Source organism: Chinchilla lanigera, unplaced genomic scaffold, assembly GCF_000276665.1.
Source record: "Chinchilla lanigera isolate Chin_1 unplaced genomic scaffold, ChiLan1.0 scaffold00047, whole genome shotgun sequence".
NCBI classification, from domain to species: domain Eukaryota; kingdom Metazoa; phylum Chordata; class Mammalia; order Rodentia; family Chinchillidae; genus Chinchilla; species Chinchilla lanigera.
The window spans coordinates 6,636,888-6,663,621 of record NW_004955448.1 but is presented as its reverse complement, the minus strand read 5'-3'; the positions used below and the strand labels follow the sequence as shown (position 1 = coordinate 6,663,621).

Below are 26,734 nucleotides of genomic sequence, written 5' to 3'. Positions count from 1 at the left end.
TCAAGTGACTATAATCAAGTTATATGAACAACCAGCAGAATAACTGTCCAGCCTGACAGCTCCACTTGTAATCTTATGCAATTGTGATCATGTAAGCATTTGCCATTTTAAGCCTCTAACCCGCTATTATAACTTTCCATGATTGCCTACTCTGTTTCCCAGATGCAAGGCATATTTTTATATCTGCTTTTACCATCCTTTTCTCTTCACTTGGCTCAAGCTCTGCAGAGCCAATTTCTCCCCACTCTTTGCTTTTACTTTCTTGAATACACTTTGTCACTGTTAAAACAAAATGAAAATTAATACAAAGACCAAATGAATATCTGTGTGTCCTTAGAATGCTCAGCTCCTAGGTTTAGCTTCACTAGTAGGAAATTGGAGAACTTTTCTTAGGAAAATATCATCAGCTATAATGTGTTAAATAGCGACCTTAAAATATATATCCAAGTGCTAAATTCCATTACTTGTGAACTGGGAAATATGGCCTTCATAGATGAAGTTAAGCCAATGACATTGATCATCCTAAATCTAGGGTAGGCCCAAATCTAATGATGCATTTTCTTAAGGGAGATAGAAAAAGAGGAAATAGACATGTACAGGAAAAAGTGCATGTGAAGATGAATGCAGAAACTGTAGTGTGAGTCCTTAAACCAAGGAATGCCCCAGTTTGTTGGCCAGCATCAGAAGCTAGAGAGTCAGGAGACAGGTTTTCCTTTAGAGCTTCCAGGGGAAACAAACTCTGTGGACACCTTGACTTTGGACTTATGACTATCAGAACTATATGAGAATAAATTTCTTTTGTTTTAAACCACCAAGTTTGTGGTAATTTTTTTACAGCAGCATTAGGAAACTAACACATATACCCACAGGGGAAGTTACTCAGGATACTTTTTGCACATCTGACATTTCCTAATATGTATAGATCTTTCAAGAAATTTATTGTTTACTTGATTTTATATGCAAATTTTATTATTTTTCTTTTTTCTTTTAAAGAGAATAAAAAAACTAAAAACAGTGCAGAATCTCAAAAGAAGATTATAGGAAATTAACAATGGTTGTTATATTGCATATTGTTATCTTCAAAGTAGTTGCTCAGATTACCAGATATAGGCATGCAAGATTGATCAAACAATATAAGCATTAACTGTTCCTTTCAATGAACTAATAGAAATTAGTAGTACAATTATCTTAGCTATCTTGTGTGTGTGTGTGTGTGTGTGTGTGTGTGTGTGTATTCCCTTCTTCTTTTCTCCTTTCCCCCATCCCAGTTGATCTTTCCTTTTGAGCAGTTTCTTTCCCTTTCACAATATCTATTGTACCTTTTGGATCTTATTTACTCTTTCAGTTTCTTACACTAGGGACATAATATGATGTTTACACATGCAGGTCTGATTTTAAAGAAATAATTTTAAACATTGATTTTGAATGACCAGGGTCTGTATGTTTGAGGAAATTCTGCACTACAAAAACAGACCAAGGTTAAGCACATAGAAGCTCAGTGGAAATAGACAACAAAGGAAGGAGGAAACTTTAAAAAGTTATCATTGCCATCATCAGAGTGAGGACAATCAATTCTAGAGCTGGATGTGGTGGCACACACCTGTAATTCCAGCATTGCTGAGGCTGAGACAGGAGGATCACTGTGAGTTCCAGACCAGCCTGGGCTATATAGTGAGTTCTAAATTACATAGCAAGCTCCTATCTCAAAAAAAGAAAACAGTGACCAAAAGAATGTAGCATAAAGCAAAAATAAGATACTATGTAAAAAGAAGATTCAGATAAAAAATGAACTTTTGGAAATTAAAAGTATAAGAGAATAGAGGTAAACTTAATGGAAGGATTGGAAGAAAAAGTTGACAAGGGACAAACAACAAAGGAATGGACAAGAGAAAATGGAGGTAGAAAATTCTCAGATGATACACCAGAGTAAGCATCTGTACGTTGGCAGTGCCAAATGATGGCCAAGCATGGTGAATGTAAAAAGATCCACTCAGAGACATTATAATGAATTGTCACATGCCAAAAATAAGGCAAAACCCTAGAAAAGCTTTCGGAAAGAGAAAACAAACTAAAGCTAACCAACTAACAAGCAAAAACCGGTTCTGTGAAAAGAATTGAAATCTGAACATCAGGACATCTGAGAAGTTACTCTGGAAGCCGAAAATCCAGAGGAGTGATTCCAACCTAAAATTTTCTGCCTTGCTAAACCAGAGAGAGAGAGAGAGAGAAAGAGAGAGAGAATGGAATTGAAAAAACACATGCAAAAAATTAAAATAATTCAATTCCCGAGTATTTTTTTTTTTTTTTTTTTTTTCATAAAAAATGACAAAATAAAGTCAGGTCAAAAGCTGAAGAATGTTCTAGAATCTTACCAACGTGGAAAAAAGGGGAACTTGGATAAGGGGGAAAATGTAATTCACGGAGTATCTGTTGCCTTTGTTTATGTGGAAAAAACCAGTAGAATCATTGGGAAGAATTTGTGATCAGTACATTAAAAATTAAGCAAATGAATGGGGATTGTGAACAAATCATAAAATACTTTAAGAAAGGAAATGCTGCCATGTGTACAACAGATTCAGCAGTTTTCTGCATTTGCATAGCTGAAATGCTGTAAACAGCAGATTATTTAATAAATATTTTGGTTTTCATACCAGAAGAACTGGCAGAGGGAGAGGGCCTGCAGGCTCAGGAGAGCATGGCACTGTATTAGGGGATGATCTTTGATAGCATCCAGCACAATAAGAAGTCAGTGGATAAGTTTTAAAGTGCATAAAACAAAATAGCATAAATACAATAATCAGGAATGAAAGACTCATTTTACAAATATCAAGAAATATTAGCTTGTTGCCTTTGATGAGTAGTTCTGGGTATAGGAGGGAGAATTCCTTTAGTTATAAGCATCTTATTTAATTTTGGAGAAGTTATTCTAATAAAAATAAATTTAAAAGTTTAGCAATATTAAAATTCTTTTTTAAGAATGACTTATTTAATTTTGGAGAAGTTATTCTAATAAAAATAAATTTAAAAGTTTAGCAATATTAAAATTCTTTTAAAATTACATTTTGATTTTGTATGTCATGTGTTTTGGGAATCAAAACCATGAGAAATATAATTGTTTACTCCTCTTTATTTTTGAAAGAAGAAAAATATTTTTTTGGTACCAGAAATCAAACTCAAGAACTTGCACTTGCCATGCAAGTGCTGTGCTGCTGAGCTATCTCCCCAGCCCCTTCTGACTTCATTTTTAAATTTTTTTTAATTTTAAAAATTAAAAAAACTAACAGAACAGCAACGAAGACAAAATCAAACGACACAAAAACAACAAAAATGATACATGACCTCAAAACAAAATGATAGGAATTTACCATGGGTGCTACATAACATACTGTTATCTTCATTGAAGTTGCTCAGTGCATTGGACATAGGAATGTAAGACTGATCAAACAATCAAAGACAGTAACAAGTAATTAAAAAAAAAAAACATTGGAAAGGATGCAGCGCTTCACCATATAAGGTAGTTCAACAATGGTTTTTATACTGCATATTGTTTTTAGATCAGTCTGACTTCATTTTTAATTTATACTCATTGGGAAAGTTTTGCAGGAAAACTGACAAAGTTTGGGGATAAAAATATGCATCAGAATGTGGATTTTATAGATACTTCACTGGTTTCTACAACTGGTCCACCTCATGGGATTGGCTTTCAATGTGAGGACCAGCAAATCGTTCCTCTTCTGAATGAGATTAAAGAACCCTAGTAAACAGAAAAAGAGAATGAACTACAATCTTGAACAATGAAATAAGTCATATTGTAACAGCTGACTTGAAAGTTGCAAAATTTCGTACATTAAAAGAAGCAGGAATTAGCAATCAGAAGCTAGCCATCTTTGACAGTAATCATCTACATTTTTTTCAATAGGAAAAAAGTACCAAGAGTACAGGAAAAAACTGGCCTTGAACTGGAACTTGAAGGTTCCAATTAAACCTTGATTCTGTCTGTTACAGATTTGTAATTTTGTGGCAACATTTTACATTTCTCAGCATCAGTTTTCCTGTCTAAAATGTAGAGATTAAAATATTATTTGGAGGAATATTGTAAGAACTGTTTAAGATTATGTGTATAAAAACACATTGATAGAATTGTATAAATGTAAAACTAAATAAAATTTTACTTTAGGTTCTTGTAACACAAATTGCCTCTTATAGAAAGAATAATCTTCCGTGTGGAAGATGGCAATGACTGAGATACCAAATAACAAATGAAGCTTTCAAATAAACTCTACAGGGAGTGGGGCTGAGAATAGTAAATTTGTTTCTAGTTTACCCTATCAGTTCATGTCAAATAAGAGTCAAATAAAGTAAGAAGGGCAGTGAGAGCATTGACCTCTGTTGAACCTTCATTCTCACAGTAAACTGTAACTATAATTTAAGTGAAGTCTAAAAAATTTGAGTGGGTAAATGTAAGATTTTGCTATTTGTGACATTAATTAAATGAGAAAGATGGAAGCTGTTGGACTGTTACATTTCAGTTCTCATAATTTGGGGGCTTTACTTTATTTCACTAGTCAAGCATTTTGGTAGAAAGTAGATTATTTCTTTTCCTTTAATTCTTATATATTGTCTAGAAATTTGGACTTTGTAGAATGCTACTCATATTCTCACTAACGAATATATTTTCAGATATGGTGCTTTTTGTTATCACATTCTTTGATATCACATGCTTTGCATCTCGAGTTAGTAACAAATTCTTTGCTTCCCGGCAGTTGTCTCGATCCCCGTATTATAGTCAGCCTGAGTCAAGTTTATGGCCCCTACATCTCTGGACAATGGCCCTGTACATTGAATAATTGCAAAGTGCACCCAGTCTCCCCATGCCACATGAAACCATCAGTTCAGCTGTTTTCATTTTGTGAGAAATTCTTTTGGACTGTATGTGCTAAAGTTCTCTAGTGTATAGCAGACAAGTTAATGAGCTGCTCACACCCTGCCTGGGTCAGTAGAGTTCCTTGGAGCTATTACAAATTTCATTTATTTATGGTGTTTTGGGGATGATGTCTGGTAATGTAGTAAAGATTATAAATTTTATTCAAAAGGTGTATCAGCTATTGTGCAACTAGTTTAGGGGAAAAAATCATTTTATACTCTTTTAAACTGGAAAGACCCAGCCATATAATAGCTTTTCCCCTTGCAAATAGTTTAAATGTTATGAAACAGATTACAAAAGTTAGATTGCACTAAAATATAAGTATTGAACTTAAGAGATAAGGGAGTCTTTGAGAAATGTAATTGCAATATGAAATACCAGCTCAGAAGATTAGCTTCCTCTATCATTATTCATTAGTATTTTTAAATGTCAATGTTAGATTGTGAGACAGGATGAACTTTTAATCAAAATATCCTTTTGTTTATTTATTTTTTTTATAGTGCTGGGACTCAAACTCAGGCCCTTGTGCATACTAGGCAAATGTTCTATCACTGAGCTGCATCTGCTGTCCCTGAAACATCACTTTCTTTATTTTGCTATTTAAAGGAATTATTCCTGAAGAGTTCAGTTTTTCCAGTGATGCTAAGTATAAAATGTTCACACAGAAATCTTGACCTTGACTCAGTAATAATAATAACATATCCTGCCTTTATGGAGCTGTAGTATGTTCCTACAAGTATTAATTCACTTAATCCTCATCACTATTTTATTCGGTAGCTATGGAGAAGGTAAGTGTCTTATTTAAAGTCACTTTGTTAATAAGATAGCTAGCTGATTGGAACACCAGCAATACTGGCTCCAGAGTGCTTTATTACACTAGATGCTTCATCTGCTTTTTATTTTTATTTTCTCTTGATAATGTTTGTGTTCCTGAGTCTCCATAGTAGACTGCTCAGAGGAAGACTCTACAGATATATACATACGCAGATGCGTTTACCTAGAAGCATTCTGCTTTGAAAGAGAATAGTGACTTTCTGCATATATTTATGATTAACAAACTTTAATGTTGATATAAAAAGCATTAATTTTGCAGATAGCTACTATATAGCAAGTGGATGTTTAACAATGGATTTGCATTGGTTATTGATTTTATTTTATTGCTACATGGGAAACATCTGTCTAATAGTTGAAGGGCTGTGTCCACTGATTACATCTAAAAGATGTATAGGAAGATTGAGATTATAATGATTCTGCAAAGATTAATAAAACTAAGGCCAGGTGTATTGGCACACCTGTAATCCCAGCACTCGGGAGGCTGAGGCAGGAGGATCGTTGCGAGTTCGAGACCAGCCTGGGCTACAAAGTGAGTTCAAGGCCAGCCTGAACTACCTAGCGAGACCCTGTCTCAAGAAGACAAAAATCAAAAATCTGACACTAATAACCTCAAACTGCTCATTTAAGCACTTTGCAGTGTACCAAGAGTGCTGTAAAAATCAGTGCGTGTCTTTATAGCACGGAAGAACATGTCTTGTGAAATTACAGGTACTCTACTCCTGTTCTGTTTTCCTAGATGAGTAATGTGACAGCAGACTATTGTCTTGACATCATAAACAAGTTTGAAGTTTCAGAAGAAAATAAGGTGAAAAATATCCTTGGAATAGAAGGTAAGAGAACCAATTTTTAAAAACCCAATAGTTTTATCTCCCATTTTTAAGTTTAGTCTGCTAAGTTTTAATTCCAGTGAAATTTTTAGAAAGTCAGGAGATATTCATGCAATTACAGTCAATTTAAATAAAACCCACAGGGCGTGTGATTTTTTTCGAAGCACTTCCCTGATGTTGATATTTCTCTTCCTTTTGCAATGCCCGTGAACGTTTTTTCAAGCACTGTATGATCACTGTGTCTGAGCTATATCAAGCAACATGTGGATTTTTCTCAAATCACTAAATTTTAGAAATAGTCTCATCCTAACGATGTTATGAAGAAAAATTTGACCCTAAAATAAGTAACCTACAGATTTAGTTATTTGAAAGTAAATCTGTTTCTTCACAAAAGGTTAACAACTGACTTGTTTTTCCCTACAAAATTGGTAGTGTGGTAGGAGCTGTTGGAACCACAAATCTTATTGACACAATGACTTCATTTTATAGTTGAGGAGAGTGAGGCTGGAAGAGAATAAATAGTTTATTCATAGTGAGACTCTCGGAATTTTGTTTCTCGCATGTTATCTATAAGTAACGGTATAATTGTAGCTATGTGTATGTATTAGTTGTATACAGTACATTAAAAATATGTAGGGAGGTAAATTACAGGCTGCAACCCAAGAAGAGGCTGTCCCACGCAGAACAGAGAATTTTAAATCAAAGATCACTGGAGAACCCAGCTGCCCCAAAGCATCTAAAGCCATGGTTGATCTGAACATTTTGATTTTGACCTCGTATTTTTCCCCCTGTTCCCAGGAGCAGAGTGGACAAGGGGTTTTTCATTTTTGTTTAATTTTTTTAGAGGTAGGGTGTGACTGTATTGCCCAGGCTGGCCCCACACTGCTTTCATTAAGCACATACTACCATGCCTGGATCAATAAGGGATTTTAATACCTTGTGTTTGTGTCCAAGGGTGGAAGGTAATAAAAGCAGAAAAATAATTAAAATCTTCTATCATTAGAAACCATTTTTAAAACAAAGAGTGTAAACTAACTTAGAGCTTTGCTGTAATAAGAAATGAATATTTCTCTGGTTAGACCTCCAGAGATGGTCTCTAAATTACAGACATAAAGATAGACGTGAAGACATTCTTAACTCTCAGAGGATATTCATAGATCTAATTTTGCCACATGATTCTCAAAAATTTGAAACAAACTTATAAAATGTGATAGCCATTAGCAGCATTTTCCCAAACCAATTTCATGGTCAATAATCTCAGGTTGCTTTTAACATGCTACTTACTGCATGGACTGTACTTTTTAAAAATCAACTTAATGACCCGTCAATTTTGCTTGATCAGTTGTTATAAATATATCAATTCTGATACAGTATTGGTCACCCATTAAGTTGCACTATATTAGTAGAGATTTAGTTTAGTAGTTAAAAATATCTTTGCAAGTAAACTTCCCCACCCAGTCAAAATTCTTTTTTTAAAAAAGAGAGGAAAAAAACCAATAAGAAATGATATAGAATTTCAAAACAAGATGGTAGGAAATTAGAAATGGTTATTATATTGCATATTATTATCTTCAAAGTAGTTGCTCAGATTACCAGATACAGGCATACAAGATTGATCGGACAGTATAAGCACTAACTGTTCCTTTCAATAAACTAATAGAAATTAGTGTGTATATATGTATATATGTCTTCCTTCTTTTCTTTTTCCCCCCATCCCAGTTATTCTTTCCTTTTGAGCAGTTTCTTTCCCTTTTACAATATCTATTGTATTTTGGATCTTACTACTCAGCTATAAAGAAAGGTAAACTGAGGCTTTTGTAGATAAATGGATGCAACTGGAGACCATAGTCATAAGTGAAATAAATCAGACTCACATGTGTAAAATCGTATTGTCTCCCTAGTGAAGGAAACTGAAAGAGTAAATAAGACCCAGTCAAAATTCTTAACAGGTCATTTTATTTTTCTCTAGGTTGTGTTTAAATGGCTACCCCCAAAGTCGTATTTTAGTTTTTTATATTCTGTATGATTTCAAGCAAATTTTTCATTGTCCCAGTTTTACCCACAAAAGCTGCCCCAATAACTACCGTGAATATTCTTTGATCTTTGTCTCTAGTAGTGTCAATTACGCAGATACGCTTTGAGAGCTGTAGCACCTAATCTTCTCATTCTTCCCAAGGCTTCACGAACTTCATGCGTAGTCCTGCTTGTGACGTATTTAACCCCCTGCACTATGAAGTGTATCAGGACATGGATCAGCCCCTCTGCAACTACTACATCGCCTCCTCTCACAACACGTACCTGACTGGGGATCAGCTCCTCTCTCAGTCCAAAGTGGATATGTACGCCCGGGTGCTACAGGAGGGCTGTCGCTGCGTGGAAGGTATGTACACTTTGTCCTTCTGTCAAAGTCTAATATACATAATGGAGACCTAAACATGCGCACATACGACCTCAGAGCTATCTGTCTGTTCAGTGTAAAGTCTCTGGCTCCTCCGTATTGTTCTGTCAGAAAAGAGAGAGATGTATTCATAATTGGGAAACATACTTTTGTGGCTAAAGTAATGTGATAAAAATCATAATCTTCCTAGAAAGATATTTTTAATTAAACATGCGAAAAATGGTTTGAGAAAGACATTTATTTTTAAGACAGGGCCTATCATCAGCCATCATTACATTTCTCTTGTTTTAGACCACGAAGGCATAGCTAGAAGTAAGACATGGTTTCTGTCTGCAGAGAGCTCAAAGTTGACTAGGAAGGATGCAGAGTAAAAAGATAATGCTTGTGAGGATTCCATCCGTTGAATCATGTGCATGCTGTAGGGGTGGTGGTGTGGAGAACAGGGTGAGAGAAAATATGAGAATCAGGTAGGCTGGGAGGAGTCATAAAAGATTTTAACTGCTGTGGTGAGAAATTTCAACTTTAGTTCTTGGTAATGAGGAGCTAGTTAAGGATTTTAATATTTACATAATATTATCAAACTTCCAGTTTAGAAAATCATTCGTGCCACAGTGTGGGAGGATGATATTTTTTGCAATGTGCATTTCTAGAGGGAGGGGGATTTGAAACCGGATCCAGGAGAGTGGTGGAAGGCAATTGCAGTGATTTAAAGGAAGGATTATAAAATCTTAGACTGAGAAAGAGCTGGCCATTACTATATTAAAGAGGTAAACCTAATCGGACGCAGTGAGAGAAGTTAAGGGTCAAAGATGCAAAGAACGGACGGAGAGCTTGAGTGATGAACGCCACCACATACTGCAGGGAATCGGAAAGGAAGAGCATGAATGAATGCAGTTTTCCATCTGCTAAGTTTATGGTGACTTTGTAACACTTAAGTGAGCATCTTTATTGGTCATTTGGATAACAATATCAGAAGTTAATGGAAGGATTCAGGCATGATAGAGTTTCTGTAATTCTGAGTTTAGGATACGGTAATTAAAAGTAGGAGACTGTGTAAGACCACTTGCAGAGAGGAATGGAAAAGGGAAAGAAGCTGAGCCTTCCAGCACTCACCTTAAGGAGACAGGGAAGAGCAAGGAGGAGCCATTAGAGTGACTGAGCAAAAGTGGTTATTTGGACCGAGGAGCTGAAAGTATTTGAAAGGAACAGCCAAGCCTGTAGGATGGGATAGAAAGATAAAATAGGGCAAAGTTTAAATATTCAGTCTGATTGCACTTGACAACTGGGAGGTCTTTGCTGACCTTTGATATCAATTGACATTAGTGACTAGCAATGGAATAGTTTAACTAACTGAATAATGAAGATGCTTATAAAATATTAACATACGGAGAAATCTTCCAAGAAACAAAAGGTCTTGAGGTGACATTCTGCTCTCGGCCCATTAGTCAGCCCTCTGTTCACTGGGCACTCGGGAAGTTTTACATGTGTGATGTACAGAGAGATGTCCTGGCCTTCCAGCCACACTGCAGTCACATTGATGGTGGCCTGTCATTTTTATTGATGACACTTTCTTGGCAACCAGGTATGAGAATGAGGTGATAGTTGACTCTAAATAGCTGTATAACTTTGTTTCTTTACACCTCCTTCACTCTATTTCCCTTGCTTTTTAGGTCCTTCTGTCATACTCAACTTACCTGTCCAAAATCAGTGTCCTACTCAAGCTTAATCATGTTCCTACCTCAGCTCTTTTTACTAACCAAATATGTGATTAAGACAATTTCTGATAAGGTACAAATGATTTTAGTCTTAGCTTTTTCAGTTGTCACAAATGTCTAAATTGGGAGCTTTTGGAAATTGTGTGCAATCCCAGCACTCAGGAGGCTGAGGCAGGAGAATTGCAGAGACCGAGGCCAGCCTGGGCTACAAAGTAAGTTCAAGGCCAGCCTGAACTACGTAGTGAAACCCTGTCTCAAAAAAAAAAAAAAAAAAGTAAAAGAAAAAGAAAGAAAGAAATTGTGTGCAGTAGATGACACTAAACGTGGATCTTATCCTCTTTCTTCCTGTTTGCCAATCACTAGAGTAGTAAAAAGAAGCTTTCTGGCTCTTCATGTGTAAAAGACTCCTGTAGATATTAACTCAAAATGAGAATATTCACAGCAAATTCCTCCTCTAATAGCTAGTTTGAAGTTCATCCTACTAGAATAAACTATAGCAGGACAGTAAAAGTCTCCTATGCTATTGCTGGAGATTTTTTATTGAATAGAAGAATTATATTTATCTGACAGAATCAAGATTTCAGAAATTCAAGATAAGAATAGAATATTAAAAGCTCTTAGAGAAAAGAAACAAATCACTCATAAAGGAAAACCCATCAGAATCACAGCAAACTTCTCAACACAAACCCTTAGGTCAAGGAGAGCTTGGAGTGAAGTATTCTAAGCTCTGAAAGAAAATAACCTCCAACCCCACAAAACTATCTTTCAAAAATCAGTGCAAGAATAAGATCCATGTTAAAGAACAATTGAAGAAATTCATGACCACCAAACTAGCTCTCCTAAACATTCTGAAGTATTTTTAGGAAGAGATAACAAAGACTAGAATTCCAAGAACACTAATGGGAAGAATCCACCAGGTCAAGTAAGCAATTAAACAGAGGGCAAAGACAGGGAACCAACAAGAGGAAAAAAATGTGACAAAGATGAGCCAATACATATCAATTATGAACATCAGTGTAAATAATTTCAGTTGAACAGAAATGAAACAGACTGGCAGAATGGATCAAGAAACAAGATCCAGTAATATACTGCGTGCAAGAAACACATTTAACTCTAAAAGGAATGCATAGACTGAAAGTCAAAGGATGGAGAGTAATACTTCATGAGATAGGAACCCGGAAAATGCAGAGGTAACTAGTCTATTTACAGACAAAGTGAACTTCAAGCCAAGGCTGATCAGAGACAAAGAAGGTCATACATACTTATTAAGGGAAAATTACAAGACAAAGAGATAACAATCATAAATATATATATTTACCAAATACCAGCCCACCCAACTATATAAAACAAATATTAACAGACATGTAAAATCAAATAAGCACTAACACAGTTGCAATGGGGGGGCCTCAATACCCTACTGTTACAAATAGATCAACTAGACCAAAAAACAAACAAATCTGTGAACAAAGGGATTTAGTAGATGTCTACAGAGGGTTCCATCCCACAACATCAGAATGCACATTCTTCTCAGCTGTGCATGGGACATTCTCCAAAATAGACCACATACTAAGCTCATAGAACATGCTTAAATAAATGCAAAGGAACTGAAATTATCCTATTTGTATTATCATGCCATAGTACAATGAAATTGGAAATCAATGTCAAAAGCTCTGTATTGTTTCTAATGTTTTTTTAATTACTTGTTATTGTCTTTAATTGTTTGATCAGTCTTGTATTCTTACATCCAGTAATCTGAGTAACTTCATTGAAGATAAAAATTTGCAATATTGTGAATTCCTATCACTTTGTTTTCAAATCCTGTATCATTTTTATTGTTTTTGTGTTGTTTTATTTTTGTCTTTGTTGTTATTTTCTTGTTTTTAATATATGTATGGCACAAAAAAAAGAAACCACCAAAGCCACATAGAAATTAACACCCGCTGATGAAACAATGGTGCACAGATGAAATTAAAAACAAAATTGGACAGTTTCTACAATTAAATGACAATGTCAGTACAATATACAGGAACTTACAGGACCCACGGAAAGCAGTCCTATAAGGGAAATTTATAGCCTTGAACACTCACATCAGGAAAAGGGAGTGAGCTCAAAAAACAACCTAATGCTGAATCTCAGACTTCTGGAAACAGAAGAATAAGTCAAGCCCAAAGCTTATACAAGAGAGGAATTATAAAGGTCAGAGCAGAAATTGAAATTAATCCAATTGAGACTAAGAAAACAATGACTTGAAAAGTTTCTTTGAAAGTTTAAATAAAGTAGATAAATCTTTAGCCGACCTTATTATCGAAAACCGGGTTAAATAACCCTAAGTTATTGCAGGCTGATCAGGCCTTCAATCTCCCAGGTGAATGAATGGTGAAGGCTTAAATAAATGAGACAATGGCAATGATTTTTTTGTTTGTTGGTTTTGGTTTTTCTGCGATACTAGCAATCGAACTCATGACCTTGTGCTTGCCAGGCAGGTGCTGTGCCACTGAGCTAAATCCCCAGCCCCAATGGCAATGATTTTAGGGCTCCAGGAGGGACTAACTCTCTTACAGATGTTCAGTATTCTCTGAGTTAGCCGAAGACTGCTCTGGGCAACCCATATTTATTTGATTTTCAAACAAAGGAAGAGGATACTCAAGAAAATGTGGGAATCTCTCAGGACCTTGGGAGAATTTTCCCAAGTAGTAAATTATGTCAGTCAGGAGAACTACCTTATCTTTAGGTTGGTATTGATTATAGGAGTGTGGCTGACTGCAGCTGCAGTCTCCTTGTAGTAATTGGGGTTGGAGCCAAACGTCTTCAGCTGTGGCCTTATCTTGTCAGACAAGGTGCCTAAGCTTCAGACAACTCACAAGTAAACATGGAAAGCCAGTTGGTTAATATTAAATCCTGCTTGGGGCCACTTTGTAGTGGTCCCCAACACCTTACCAAAATAAGACTCAAATCCATGTAATTGGGAATGAAAAGGGCAAAATCACAGTGGATCCTACAGAAATGCAGAAGATCATCAATGCCTACTTTGAGAACCTATACTCTAATAAGATGGAAAACTCAGAAAAAATGGACAGATTCCTAGATAGGCATGAATTACCAAAGCTGAATCAAGAAGATAGAAAAATTCTAAATAATCCAATATCAGTCAGTGAAACTGAAGATGTAATTAAAAACTTACCTATGAAGAAAAGCCTAGGTCCTGACAGATTCACTGCTGAATTCTATAAGAAAGTTAGGGAAGATCTAATGCCACTCCTCCTCAAACTCTTCAGTGAAATTGAATGGGAAGCAATGCATCCAAACTCACTCCTGGAAGCCAGTATTACCTTGATACCACAACCTGAGAAAAATCCAACCAAAAAAGAGAACTACAGACCAAACTCCCTAATGTTCATTAGATGCAAAAATCCTCAATAAGATACAGGGAAACGGAATGCAGCAAACCATCAAGAAGATAATATACCATTTATTTCCTGTTGGAAACTGAATTTGTCACCTTGTAATGTTGGAAAAAAAGGGAAACTGCTGCGATTTTGGTCCCTTTTCTTGGACCAGGTCCCAGCTATGTTGTTTCCATATAGCATTCTTTAATTCCTACTCTACCACCAAGGGATGTGAGCATCTCATTTTAAGAGAAAACTTCAACTCAGAGTCAGATGAATTACTCAAGTTCCTATAGCTGGGAAGCTTGGAAGCTGGGATTTGAACTCACGTTGGTCCAGCTCCACTGTTCCGCAGGAATCCTGTACACTTTCGGAGGTGCAGGTTTAGAGTGACCTGAACACCCTGAAGGACTAAATAAGACTGACTGTTGGAGAGTGGTAGAGGAAGTGAGGAGCACGGCACAGAGGGGAGGATGTCTTTCAAAGGAGGCACATGCCTTGGTCATGACCAGGCCTAGCACCTAATCATTTAGATGCTCCTGAGGGCGTAAATTTGGTGGCTTTATGGCGTAGATTTGAAATGTCCTCCTGAACACATGCGCTAAAGTCTTGGCTGTCAGCTGAGGAGTATTTTGGGAAGTGATTGAATCATGGGGTCATTAACTTCACATGGTTAATCCACTGACGAGATCATAATTTGATGGTAGTGAGAGGTGATATAAACAAGGACTAGGGCGTCATTGAAGGGAATGTCTCATGGGCATGACCCTGGGGACTCGATCTTCTCCCCAGCCCCTTTCTCCCTGGGTTCTTCCTCCATTCTGCTTCCTGGCTACATCGTGTGAGCAGCTTCACTCCACTGTGCCCTGTCCACCGTGATGTTCCTTTGCCTTGCCACAAGCCCAGACACAGAGCCAAGGACCCGAGAGCTGAGGTGCACCTTTCCCCCGTAGGAATTGTTTGTCTCGGGTACTTTGTCACAGCAAAGAAAGCTGACTAGCTCGGTGACCTGGTGTTTTTGTCATCCTCTCACAGTTTCTATCAGCAGTGTAATCTAAAGGTCTTAGTTCATATTTAGCAGTTGGGCACGGAGACACTAATGTATGTACGTACTCAGGGGCACTCTGTCTACCTAAGGTCTGGCTGAAGTTATTTTTATCTTAAACAGTTACAGGTGGATTTAAAGAACCTGATTTATAGAACAGGTCCTACAATGAAAAATTCAGGTTGTGCAGATATTTTCTGAAGCAGCTGAATATAACATTTAAGAATGGAGAGCAGTGATTCTGGAAGGTTTCTTCATGGTGTTGTAACCAGAAGAAGAATCTCCCTTACTTTGAACTTCTATTTCTTTTTGTTGTTGTTGTTATTTTTTGGAGTCTTTATTCTTTTTTTTAAATTTATTTTGAAAATAAAAGAAGGAAAACATATTAACAAACAGACATCCATTTACAAAATAGCATAAGAACAATACAAGCAATACAGAGTTACAGACAAAGTGGTAGGACATTAACAATGGTTGTTGTATTACATATTGATATCTTCAGAGTAGTTTCTCAGGAAAACAAATAGCGACATGCAAGATTGATCAAATAAGTAATCATTAAATATTCCTTTCAGTAAAGCGATAGAAGTCAGTAGTACAACTATGTTAGCTATCCTGTATGTACATACATACATAATTTCCCCTTCTTTCTTTTCTCTTTTCCCTCACCCCAGTTGCTCTTTACCTTTGAGCATTTTCCTTTCATTTCACAATGTCTATCATACCTACTAATTTTTATTCACTCTTTCAGAATAAAATTTTATTCACTTTTACACTAGTCAGACAATGCGGTGCTTACACATGGAGGTCTGGTTTACTTCACTTTTGAGTATGGTCTCTAGCTGTGACCATTTACCTATAAAGGTCTCAAGTTTATCTTTCTTTATAGCTGAGTAGTATTCCATTATATAAAAGTACCACAATTTTTTTATCCATTCCTTAGTGGCTGGGCGTTTGGGTTGCTTCCACGATTTAGCTCTTACAAATTGTACTGCTCCGCTTGAGCTTCTATTTTAATAATGGTGTGTTTCCCATCTCCGTTAGTGTAGTGCAGTAATGTTCTTAATCATGATCTATGTGGAGCCTTGGGGAAGGGCTAATGAGTCGTTGTGGTGAGGTAGGCTTGTCTGAAAATTGTGTCGGTTATGTTCTTTACATGGCTTTGAACTCACTTGCTTTTTAGCCTGAGTTGCTCAGTGTGTGGATGTTCTAGCCAGGAGGCTGGTCCTCTAATTGCAGAACTGATGCTACATTGCTGTTGCAATCGGATTACAACTATTCCTGCTGTCTCTGGTAGCCCTAGCAGCGTGGAACGTCTTTATGTACCATTATGAAAAGCTGTAGGGTTAGCTACTTGGCCTTTAAAGTCATTCGCTCTTTGTTAGAGTGTTTTGGGGGGTCTCTAGTGTATAACCAGGTGGGAAAATGGCCCCTATTTTGTGGCTAGGGGAGTCGGTTAGAGAATTGCCAACTTGCCAATATTCCCATTACAGTGTTAGCCCTTCCAGAAAACTTACTGGCCTTGAATCTGGCCATGGGTGTCATTCATTAAGATATCAAGCCACTTGGCAGTATCCTCACTTAATGGGTCAGCAGTGAAATCAGAGTTTGGAAGAGGCCACCCCCTCAACTATGGATGTCATGCTTGTGTTATAAATATTAGCAAGAGGGCCCTATTTCATGATCAGTAGTTCCGAGAGCTATTTTTATGTGGATCTGATGAACAAATCAGGCATGGCACTGCCTTGCCTATTTTGCATTACTTTGGAAAGATATTAGTTTATTTTCGAGCAATTTTGTTATACCTATTATCCTCCAAGGTGGGGCTATAAATCAGTGTAAAAATCATTGAAATTGTACACAGTTATGTATTACTTAGAGGTGAGGGTACACTCGGGGAGATGTGTTAGGGAGTCTTGTCAAGCATCAGGTCACCCTTGCACAAACCTAGGTGGTAGCCATCAGTCATTCTAGAGGGCTTCTTGGTACAGTCCAGAGACTGAGTAAACATCGGATGCATGGGCGACTGCCAGTGTAACACGGCTTACTATTTACAGTAAGCTTCTTTTGTTTACAAGTACAGAGAAAACACTCTAAAGTAATGATAACAGTATCAAGTAGTAAGTACATAATCCAGTAACAATTGTCCGTTATCAAGTACTGTGTACTGTACCTAATTGTATATGCTGTACTTTTATATGAAAGCCAGGACAGTAGGTTGATTTATACCAGCAAGACTATAGACATACGATTAACACGTAGTGCTAAGACATGATGGCTACGATGTCACTAGGCCCGCTCCTCCATCTTTTGGGCACCAATGGTCAGTTTTGTGAAGGATAATTTTTACAAGGACCGAGCAGCAGTGTGGGATGGTTTGGGGATGATTCATAGGGAGTAATACAACCTGGATCCCTCCATCCACATTCTCAGTAGAGTTTGCATTACTGTGAGAAACTGATTCCCCTGCCGATCTGTCAGGTGCTGGGGCTTAGGTGACCGGGAGTGCCTCTTAAATGAAGTTTATGTGGTCAGGTTCCTAAAAGGCTATGGACCGGTGCCAGCTTGTGGCCAGTGGCTGGGGATCCCTGCACTGAGTAATAGAAAATTTTCAGGTCATTTATCATCTTATGGGATCACCATTTTATAGTTGGTCTGTTATTGATTAAAATGCCACGATGTGCACGTGATTTTAAACATCCCTTCGTTCTTTCCACGTCTGCATCCAGAGATAGTTTCAATTACATAGAAACAGGTAAAGAAGTCTTCTTTTCTGAAATGTCTTTGATAATTTGACCTCATATGCAGGCCCAAAGGAACAGTGTGACACTGCAGAATAGTACAATAATCTTCCCAACCACATATTTATTTTAAATTATTATTTCCTGCATTTCTGGATGTTGATCTTGTAAGGTTTTCTCCTTTTATTTTTCTATTTTTTCCTCTAGAGTTATTTGAACAGTGTTTAATGGATTCATATAGATAACCTGTCTTAGCTGTGGTTCTTCAGAGAAACAAAACCGTAAGATATACAGAGAAAGAGAAAGCTCGAGAAAAGTCTGAAATCTGTACAGATGGCTGGGAATTTGTAGGCTTAGGCTAGAGTTGATGCTGTAATTGTGAGTGTGAATTCTAAAGTGCAGCGGGCTGGAAACTCAGGCAGTTTCTGTGTTGCAGTGTTGCAGTGAGAAACTTCTGTACTTATTCTTAAGGCTCTTAACTGATTGGGTAAGTTCTACCTGTAATATGGAGAATAATCTACATTACTCAGAGTTTACTGATTTAAATATTAATCACATATCTTCATAGCAGCATCTAGCTTAGAGTTTGACCAAACAATTGAGCATCCTAAATTAGCCCAGTTAACATTTAAACTTAACTGTCGCCATCATTTCATGATTATGATGAACAATTTGAATGTATTATAAAGAAACAGAGATCATCTCCTGCGGAAGTATAAGAGCACACATATCGGGAGGGCCCTACAAAATAGGAAACAGGTTTGGTCCTGAACTGTGGGGCCCTAATTAAGAGCAGAGTTTCACCGGCATTCCATTAGCCATGTCCAGCTTGTAAACTTTCTAATATTTGTTCCATACTGGATTTTAAAAATTAGATTAATTGCCAAGATTTAAAAATTTGGAAAATCAGGCTAGGAGTATAGCTTAATGGGAGAACTTGCCTAACATGCATGAGGCCCTGGGCTCAATTCCGAGGACCGCTCGTTCCCCCAAAAGGTAGTGATTTACAGAGATGAAATCTAGACTTTTTATTTTTCTCAGAAGATCTGGCAACCAAAGTTCTTATTCCAACTTAGCAGTGATTGACAGTGAGAAGTTATTTCGTTTAGATGCACATTTCCTGTTGGGCTGCTGTGTTCATTTCCATTAATTACTAGGCTCCTGTTGGTATTTGAGTTTGTGATCACCCACCCCTGCCAGAAGAAAGGATCCTGGGGGCTGACAACATTCTATGGGGTGTCCTAGCTTAGCCTTGACTGGAATTTAGATAAGCAAAGTAAAAGCGGGCCTTCAGTGGGCCTTAAATAAAAGGATAAAGGGCGTAGAAATGGAATTATATGTGGAGAAATTTACCTCACTGAAGAATAGACGTGTGGGTGTCGATACAAGAGGAAATCAGGTTGACTCCAGGAGCTAGGACATTAAGGCTCTAGATCCTTTAAACCTCAAAACAACGGAAGTTGTTTTCTTGTTTGTATGAAGTCTAAAATAGGTGGAAATCATTGAAACAATTATTTAAGGGTCCAGCTTTTTAACTCATGGCTGTGCGGTGCCATGGGACTTCTAAATCACAGCAGAAGGGGAAAGAAATGTGCGAATAGGTAAGGCATGTTTCCATTGGCCAGACCTGGGAGTGGTGCATGTCATTTCTGCCCACATTTCCCCAGCCACCCGCCCTCCTGCCAAGGAAGGCTGGGAAAGGCAGTCCAGCTCTGTGCCTGGGTGAACAAGGACACCGGCTTTGTGGATGCCTGGCCAGTCTCTAGCACAAGTGATGGGCCCAGGGGTTAAGGAGGCCAGCGCTCCTCATGGTTTATTAATAAGTTTAGTACATATTTACAAATTGCCTACTAAGATCCTATATTATATACCAAGTAACTTTTGAAAGAGCAAATAAAAGCAGTGGTGTAAAAAATTAACCTAGAGGCAGAAACAAGGGAGGCAAACCTTAAATCAGGGAGAATGGTGAGTGTGTCTGTCTTTCTCTGCTGGAAGCCAACAAAATTATCTGGGTACACAGCAATGACGATCACAGCAGTGTCAGGAACAGTTACTGCGTGCCGTGCGATGCCAGGAGGAGCGTTACATCTTTAGTCACCACTCAAACTTACGATGCAAATACAATTATTATTTCAGTTTTATAGATGGGGAATGCAAGTTTCAAATGATTAGATATTTTTTCCATATTCACATACTTTTTAGCAGGACCTCAGGCTTTGGGCTTTGGAAGTTGATGTTATTTTATAACTATTGCAATGAATAAGATAGAAGTCAAGCTAAGAGAAATATTATGAGTTTAAGTGAACAATCGTGACAGGCACTGTTAGTGGTTTGAGAGGGACATTGTAACTTACTGAAAGCTCTTAGAGGGTCTTGTGAAGAGGAAGTGAACTTAGTCATTTCTGTTACATATCACACCCCTGGACACTTTTGACTAGATTTAAATCAACTTCTAACAAAATTTGTGGCAAATGCCAGCTGCGTTTAAGGATGACATCTTTGTAAACTACAAACACTAAAAATACAAATCATTTATCTTTAATTCTCTCTTTTGATAAGTATATCAGAGCATTCATTTCTCTGTCTGAAATCTTTATCATGATTGTAATAATTAAATAATAATTTTCGTCTGGTATTTCCGGAAGCTTTAATAAGTGCCAGAGACCTTGGGTTGCTGATGTGAGCTTCTGTTTTTGGCAGTTGACTGTTGGGATGGCCCAGATGGAGAGCCAGTGGTACACCACGGCTACACCCTCACTTCGAAAATTCTCTTCAGAGATGTTGTGGAGACTATCAACAAGCACGCCTTCGTGAAGAACGAGTAAGTACAGCGTGTGGCGCACGGCGGGAGGAGACGGCTGCGGAACCACACACCCTTCCTTGGAACTACACACCCTTCCTTGGAGCCACACACCTTAGATCTCTGTTGCTCCTGCCTCCACATTGCCCTCTTGAAGACGTCCTTGCAAAGAGTGGCCTCCTAATTTCTAATGTTGGCTGTTTCCTCCCAAAGCTTGCATTCTCAACTCCCATGAAAACATTCTGTCCTCTCTCGCAGTCATCGCTTCTCTCCTTTCATGCCTGTAGTGCTTTTGCATTTCCTCACTCTCGTGAGAGTTACTACTTCCTAAGGTGCTGCCCTGGTTTGCTTTGGGGATATCTGTCTAATTGGATGCCTGCCACTTTCCCCTTCAATTCCAGATTGATACAAAATAGAAAAACCCTTCACAAATATTCAACTGCGTGCCCATCTGTGTGGTAGGAGCATCTCATTCTGCCAGACCTCTTGTCACTTGTTCTAGTTCTGGTTTTCTTATAGTTTCAAGGCAGAAGCAGGGAGCCACTCTAGATTCAGCCCGTTGCTCTCAATTCCATTTGCTAAGTTACCTTTGACTCCATTTCCTTCTCTTTATTTTCATTTTCCTTTGGGTCCATCCTCCACATTGGGCTGTAGTTTTCTTTCTGAAATACACACATGATGTCGTTCCGGTCTAATGTCTTTCAGAAGCTCCCCGTAGTACGGCGCATGTCATCATGCCCCACAAGGCCCGCCTGTGGCCTTCTGTTCTGCTGTCTCCCTTGCCATCGCCGCAGAGACTTAGAATTCTGTCTTCAGCAAACACTGATCAGCTTCCTCAGAGAGCTGATGCTTTTACAACCCTGCCCTCACATATGCTGTTATGTCTGCCTCCCAGTTATTCAGTTCACCTTATTCTTGACTGTCCTACAGGATTATTTATGCATTGTCCCTGTGGCAAGTGTACTGATCCACCAGCTGATTTAAATCTTCCTTCTCTATTTTAGCACCCAGAACATATTTCTGTCCTTTCTTATAGCACCTTGTTAAAATATACTTGCTTGCCTTCTTCTAAATCTGTAAGACTGTGAACTCATTGAAAATATGGAGCTACATTTTAGGCATTTCTTATTCATTCCTTGTTGCCTGGCAGCTACCTGCAATATACCAGATACACAAGAGAGGATTTTTGAATTAAGGCAAATTAAAATTACAATTGCGTAAAATTAAAATTTTAGAACTTAGTGGTCTTTAAAATTTTTAATATTTGATCTTATTCATTAACCATGAAATTAAAATGCTATTCTAATAAGAGATATTTGCTGCAAAGCTGATTTAGTTTATGATGTCTTCTCCTAGAAGATTCTTGAGTACTACATTCTGATCAGTCTTCCCAGCCCTGACTTGTATCAGTCAAATTGAAGGTCTTTACCTCCCGATGTATAAAATACCGTGTTGAGAAGGCCTGAAGCCTATATACTTGGTTGTTTACTTCAAGTTTGGAAAATGCTAGAAGAAATGTACTTAAATTAAGACAGTATGCTTCTTTTGTACTGTAATTTGGCCTTCTCTTTCTTAAATTTTAGGTGCGGTTTTTTCCCCAGCAATTCTTAATCCTAGCACTACTAACATTTTGTGGTATCTTGTTTTTTGTTGTAGGGAGCTGTCTTGTACATTGTAGGACAACTAGCAGCATCTTAGCTTCCACTCAGTAAAATCCAGTAGGACCCTCTGAATAGTGGCCACCAAAAATATCCTTAGACACTGATAAATGCCCCTTCGCGAGAGGGTGTAAAAAGTCATCCCTCCCTGTCATATAGAGAAGCACAACCATACACTAAGCACCACTGGACACTAATAAGCTTTCTGCAGATGGATTGATAATTTGAAATTTTGCTATTAAAACTCCTGATGTGATTTCAAAGTGACTCAGGGTTGCTAGTTTGTTGTTTTCTCTTCTTAACATGTTAGGGTAAAAACCATGTGGGGATGCAAATAACAAACAGATTGTAGATTGTAGTCTGCTAACCAAACCAGTCTCATCACAAAGGTCCATCTCGAACGCCACCTCCATGATCAGGTTTTGCTAATGCGGACAGAAGGTCATTTGGAGAATTAGCTCAGAGACTCTGTCATGGACCTGCACTTAGCATAGAAACCTAGAAAAAGATTTATCTGTAAATCTGCCTTGTAATAATTCTTACTCTGAAGAGAAACAAAGTTGAGAGTAATGTATCATCAGCCCTAGTTCTCTCTCCACCTTGGCCGCCGAAGCTTCAAACTATCTTTGGATTGTCGCTTTATGTAGGTCTCACATTCTTTGTACAGAAACCTGCAAGCTGGGATAGAATCAATGCTTGGCAATTGTTTTAGTAAGGACTAGAATATAAAGCTATAAAAACGATCTTGATACCTGCCACAGCTGCTATAAAAACCAAGTTCCATTATGTTTTTGTATCCTCAATAGTAATTTTCAAGCAGGGGACCAATTACTTATTTTTTAAAGTAAATAACTGCACTTAATGATATTCAGTGATTGCTTAGATGGTTCTAGATTTTTGTGTAAATTCCTTCATGTGAGTTTGTCTTCCTTTGGCTTCTCATTTCTCTAAATGTTTTCTTTTAGAAAATAATTGTACACACCATTTACAAAATATTAAACTAACTCACCCCACATGGATTGGTATTTTATCCAGTCCTCATGCCTAGCAAAGTATTTTTTCTCAGAGGAATGTTTTAGTGGATCTCTGATCTTTCATACTTCGGGAGCATTTTAGCCATCATCACTATTGAGGGTCTATAAGAACACAATGACTACAGAATCTTCAAAGATCCTCGTGAGTCTCCTGCACCTGATGCCTTTGGCATGTGTTGCTGTGTCCTCAGGTTCCCAGTTATATTGTCTATCGAGAATCACTGCAGCATCCAGCAGCAAAGGAAGATTGCGCAGTACTTGAAAGGAATATTCCGCGACAAACTGGACTTGTCATCTGTAGACACCGGAGACTGCAAACAGCTTCCAAGCCCTCAAAGTTTGAAAGGCAAGATCTTAGTTAAGGTAATGACTTCAAGGAACTCAATCAAGGGGTTAATGATCAACTAAGCCTTCTCTCCCTTCCTACCTGTGAACTAGACTAAAAGGGCAATAATAATTAGAATCAATACCTGAAGGATTTTCTATGTCTGTACATGCAGCTATTTCAAATTTGTAGCCATCTCTTCAGGGGATGGTTATTGTTGACTGACCATATGTCCTGGGATTTCATTTTATGAAGTCGGAATGTGAGTACAGGAAGCTAAATGTGTGATATTTGGGGCTGTAAGAGTTCACGCTAGAGACAAATGTATGTACAGAAGTGTGAGGTGCAGGAGAGAAGACTCTTTGAATTCATACCTGAAAGAATTTCATTCAGATTCTCTTTTCCCCTTTCAAGCTGCAGGAACTGTTTATCGAAAGATAAAAAAAAAGTGTTCATGGTTGACCAGTCTTGGTTAGGCAAGTGAGAAACGCTTGCTTCAAAGAGGAGCGAGGGCAGGGGCCTGGTGCCCTGCAGGACTAGCTACATGCAGAGGGAGTGGCAGGGAGGAGAACGGCATTTCATAAACAGTTTTTTGGGCGGAGACCTCCTATAATGAATATTGTCAGTGCAAAGAATAGTGGGACTAGTTCTTGCATTTTTCAATTCACTGATTTTGTCATTTTGCTTAGTTCCAGTGAATTTTATGTTTGTCCTAAAGTCACCTTGGTTACTTGCATTGTTTTGAGATTGAAAACCAAATGGAGAAAACAGTAGGCTATTTATATTGAAACTGGGTTATTTTTGCTTAGAAGGGTGTATACAGAGTAGCAAGTGTCCTACAGGGGAGTCCAGGACATTAATTACATGAAGAGACTTTACTGGGGCTTTAAGGAAGCGTAGCACATAGAAAAGGTGAAAGTATTCATCTTTATAATTGGTCAAAACTTATTTTTCTATCCATTAAATGAAAATTATAGATTCAAAAATCTATTAAAGAAGTATTAGCGGTATTTTCCTGTGTAAAACCATTTTGAATAAAAGCTCCACATAATGTAAGAAATAACACTAAAGCCAATTTGCCCAGTCTTGCAAAAGCCAACTCCTGTGTTAAAAACTACCTTTAGGGTTAAGAGACAAACATGACCTTTGTAGGACTGTGAATGTTTTTATGTTTCCTAACTGTTTTTAGCCAGCATTCAGGAGATAAAACACAGAAAAAGGGCGTTTGATTGAAATCTCTCCTTTGGGAGAGAGGAACTTGGATGGCTATTTTATGTGACCTAATTGAGCCCATTCTGCACAACTGGGCTCTGGAGGACTTGGCTCAGAACATCCCAAGGCTGCTGGGCGTGAGGAGAGTCAGAGGCGGAAGATCGGGGGCACTTACCAAAAGGGACGAGAGCAGTGTGAATGCCAGCATTTCAAGGGAGTCCGAGCTCCGCTTGTTAGTAGTAATATTCTTTAAGAGGTCATCTCGATCTGTGGACCGGCATGCTCTCGTGTAGAGCAAAACCGAAGGAGCTGTTTCCCAGGTTCCTTTAGCCTCGGAGGGTCCCCTGATCCAAAAGGCAGCATTTCAATGGCTCCCTGCCACTTCGGAGATTAACAAGTTGTTTTTTATTATAACAACTACACACACTTTCCAACAATGTGTATAAATACATTTAAATACACACAATCTCTTGAAAAATAAAAAGCTCCTTTTGAACAAAAAAATATACCCAGCATAGCAAGTTTTCATAAGCTGTTTCTGCTGGAAATTACTATAGCTCTGTGGTCTGAGGTCGCTACTTTTGTACATATCAATCTGGAGAGTTTTACACACTCCTCAGGCCACCCAGCCTGGAGGGTAAAAACAAAAGGTGGCCATTGCTACCGTCTCTGCTGGTAGTTTTTATTCCATGAATGAATTAATCCAATTGTAAAGTATAACACTTGCATAAAATAAGGTCAATTAGAACCAAATCCCCAGAAGACGTGGGTCATACGTGTTGTACATCTACTCTGGACCACACTTAAGTTCATTAAGTCACACAGACTCTACCTAAATTTATTTTTCAGTTTTCTGTAGGAGAAACGCTGTTTATAAGAGGCATTGAACACACTGTCCTTTTGCATTATGTTTCTTCCAATCTACTGTGGCAAAGTAGCTTTTGGCAAACAGGGATGTAGAAAAGCAGGCCAAAAATATGGCCCTTGTGCTGCAGCCTCTTTTAGGTAGTTTAAAAGGACCGCAGAGGGTGTTCTGTGAATGCTCTGAGAAGGCAGCTTTTTCTTTTTATCCCTCACCTCTGCCACCTCGAACAAAGGGGCATTGAAGCTCGGTGCTGCTACCTGGTCTGCTCAACACCACCTGCTCCCCTGGCCACGTTTTCCTTTCCTTGCTGTATTATTTGAGATGATTTTTTTTTTCTGACTTGGTGATGTTCTTTCTCATATTTGTTAGTTTTATTCTACAGAACATTAAAAAAGTTATTTTTAAAAGAAATAAAAGAGTTCTCTCAAAAGAGGGAACTGCATTTACTGCATTTTAAATGTTCCCATCACCTGGCATCTACTGTTGTGCCTGGGACAAAGGTTGAGTAAAAGATTGGCAGTTAACAAGTCAAAGATGTCAATGTCTTCTTGTCTGTACTATTCTGAGTGCATCTGGCCACCATGTAACTGATTACTTTATCTCTGGGGCTGTCATGTGATTATAGTTAATCTGTGAGTTCTCCCTGAAATAAAGAAAAAGACTCATTTGTAGGAACCTTCTGTATCATTAGTACCTAAAATAATAGAGTAGAAATAAAGGCCTTCGTTCTGAGCTACTCTGTTACCAATGATCTCAAATTAGAACCCACCTTTGAATCTTATAAATGCCCTCTGTAAGTTGAAGAAAGTATTAAAGCCTCCAAATACCAATAATTTTGATTCTTAATATAGATCTTATTTTTATTACATAAATTGTTTTTTTCAGAGTATTTTCCTTATTAGTACATGTCTGCAGTACATAGTGCTTACCTTCCTTGTGTGGAGCTGGTCCAGGTCCAGAACTCATCCTA

General features: G+C 37.9%; 1 protein-coding gene across 4 annotated transcripts in view; it reads left to right on the top strand.

Moving 5' to 3' along the window:
• Positions 1-26,734, top strand: part of Plch1 (phospholipase C, eta 1) — a 226,203-nt gene that overhangs the window by 151,466 nt on the left and 48,003 nt on the right. For all 4 annotated transcript variants that reach the window (XM_013518677.1, XM_013518675.1, XM_013518676.1 and 1 more), the window contains 4 exons: positions 6,495-6,588; positions 8,762-8,965; positions 20,571-20,691; positions 23,554-23,725. In XM_013518677.1, the coding sequence (XP_013374131.1) occupies positions 6,495-6,588; positions 8,762-8,965; positions 20,571-20,691; positions 23,554-23,725 (591 nt within the window). The remainder of the gene's footprint in view (positions 1-6,494; positions 6,589-8,761; positions 8,966-20,570; positions 20,692-23,553; positions 23,726-26,734) is intronic.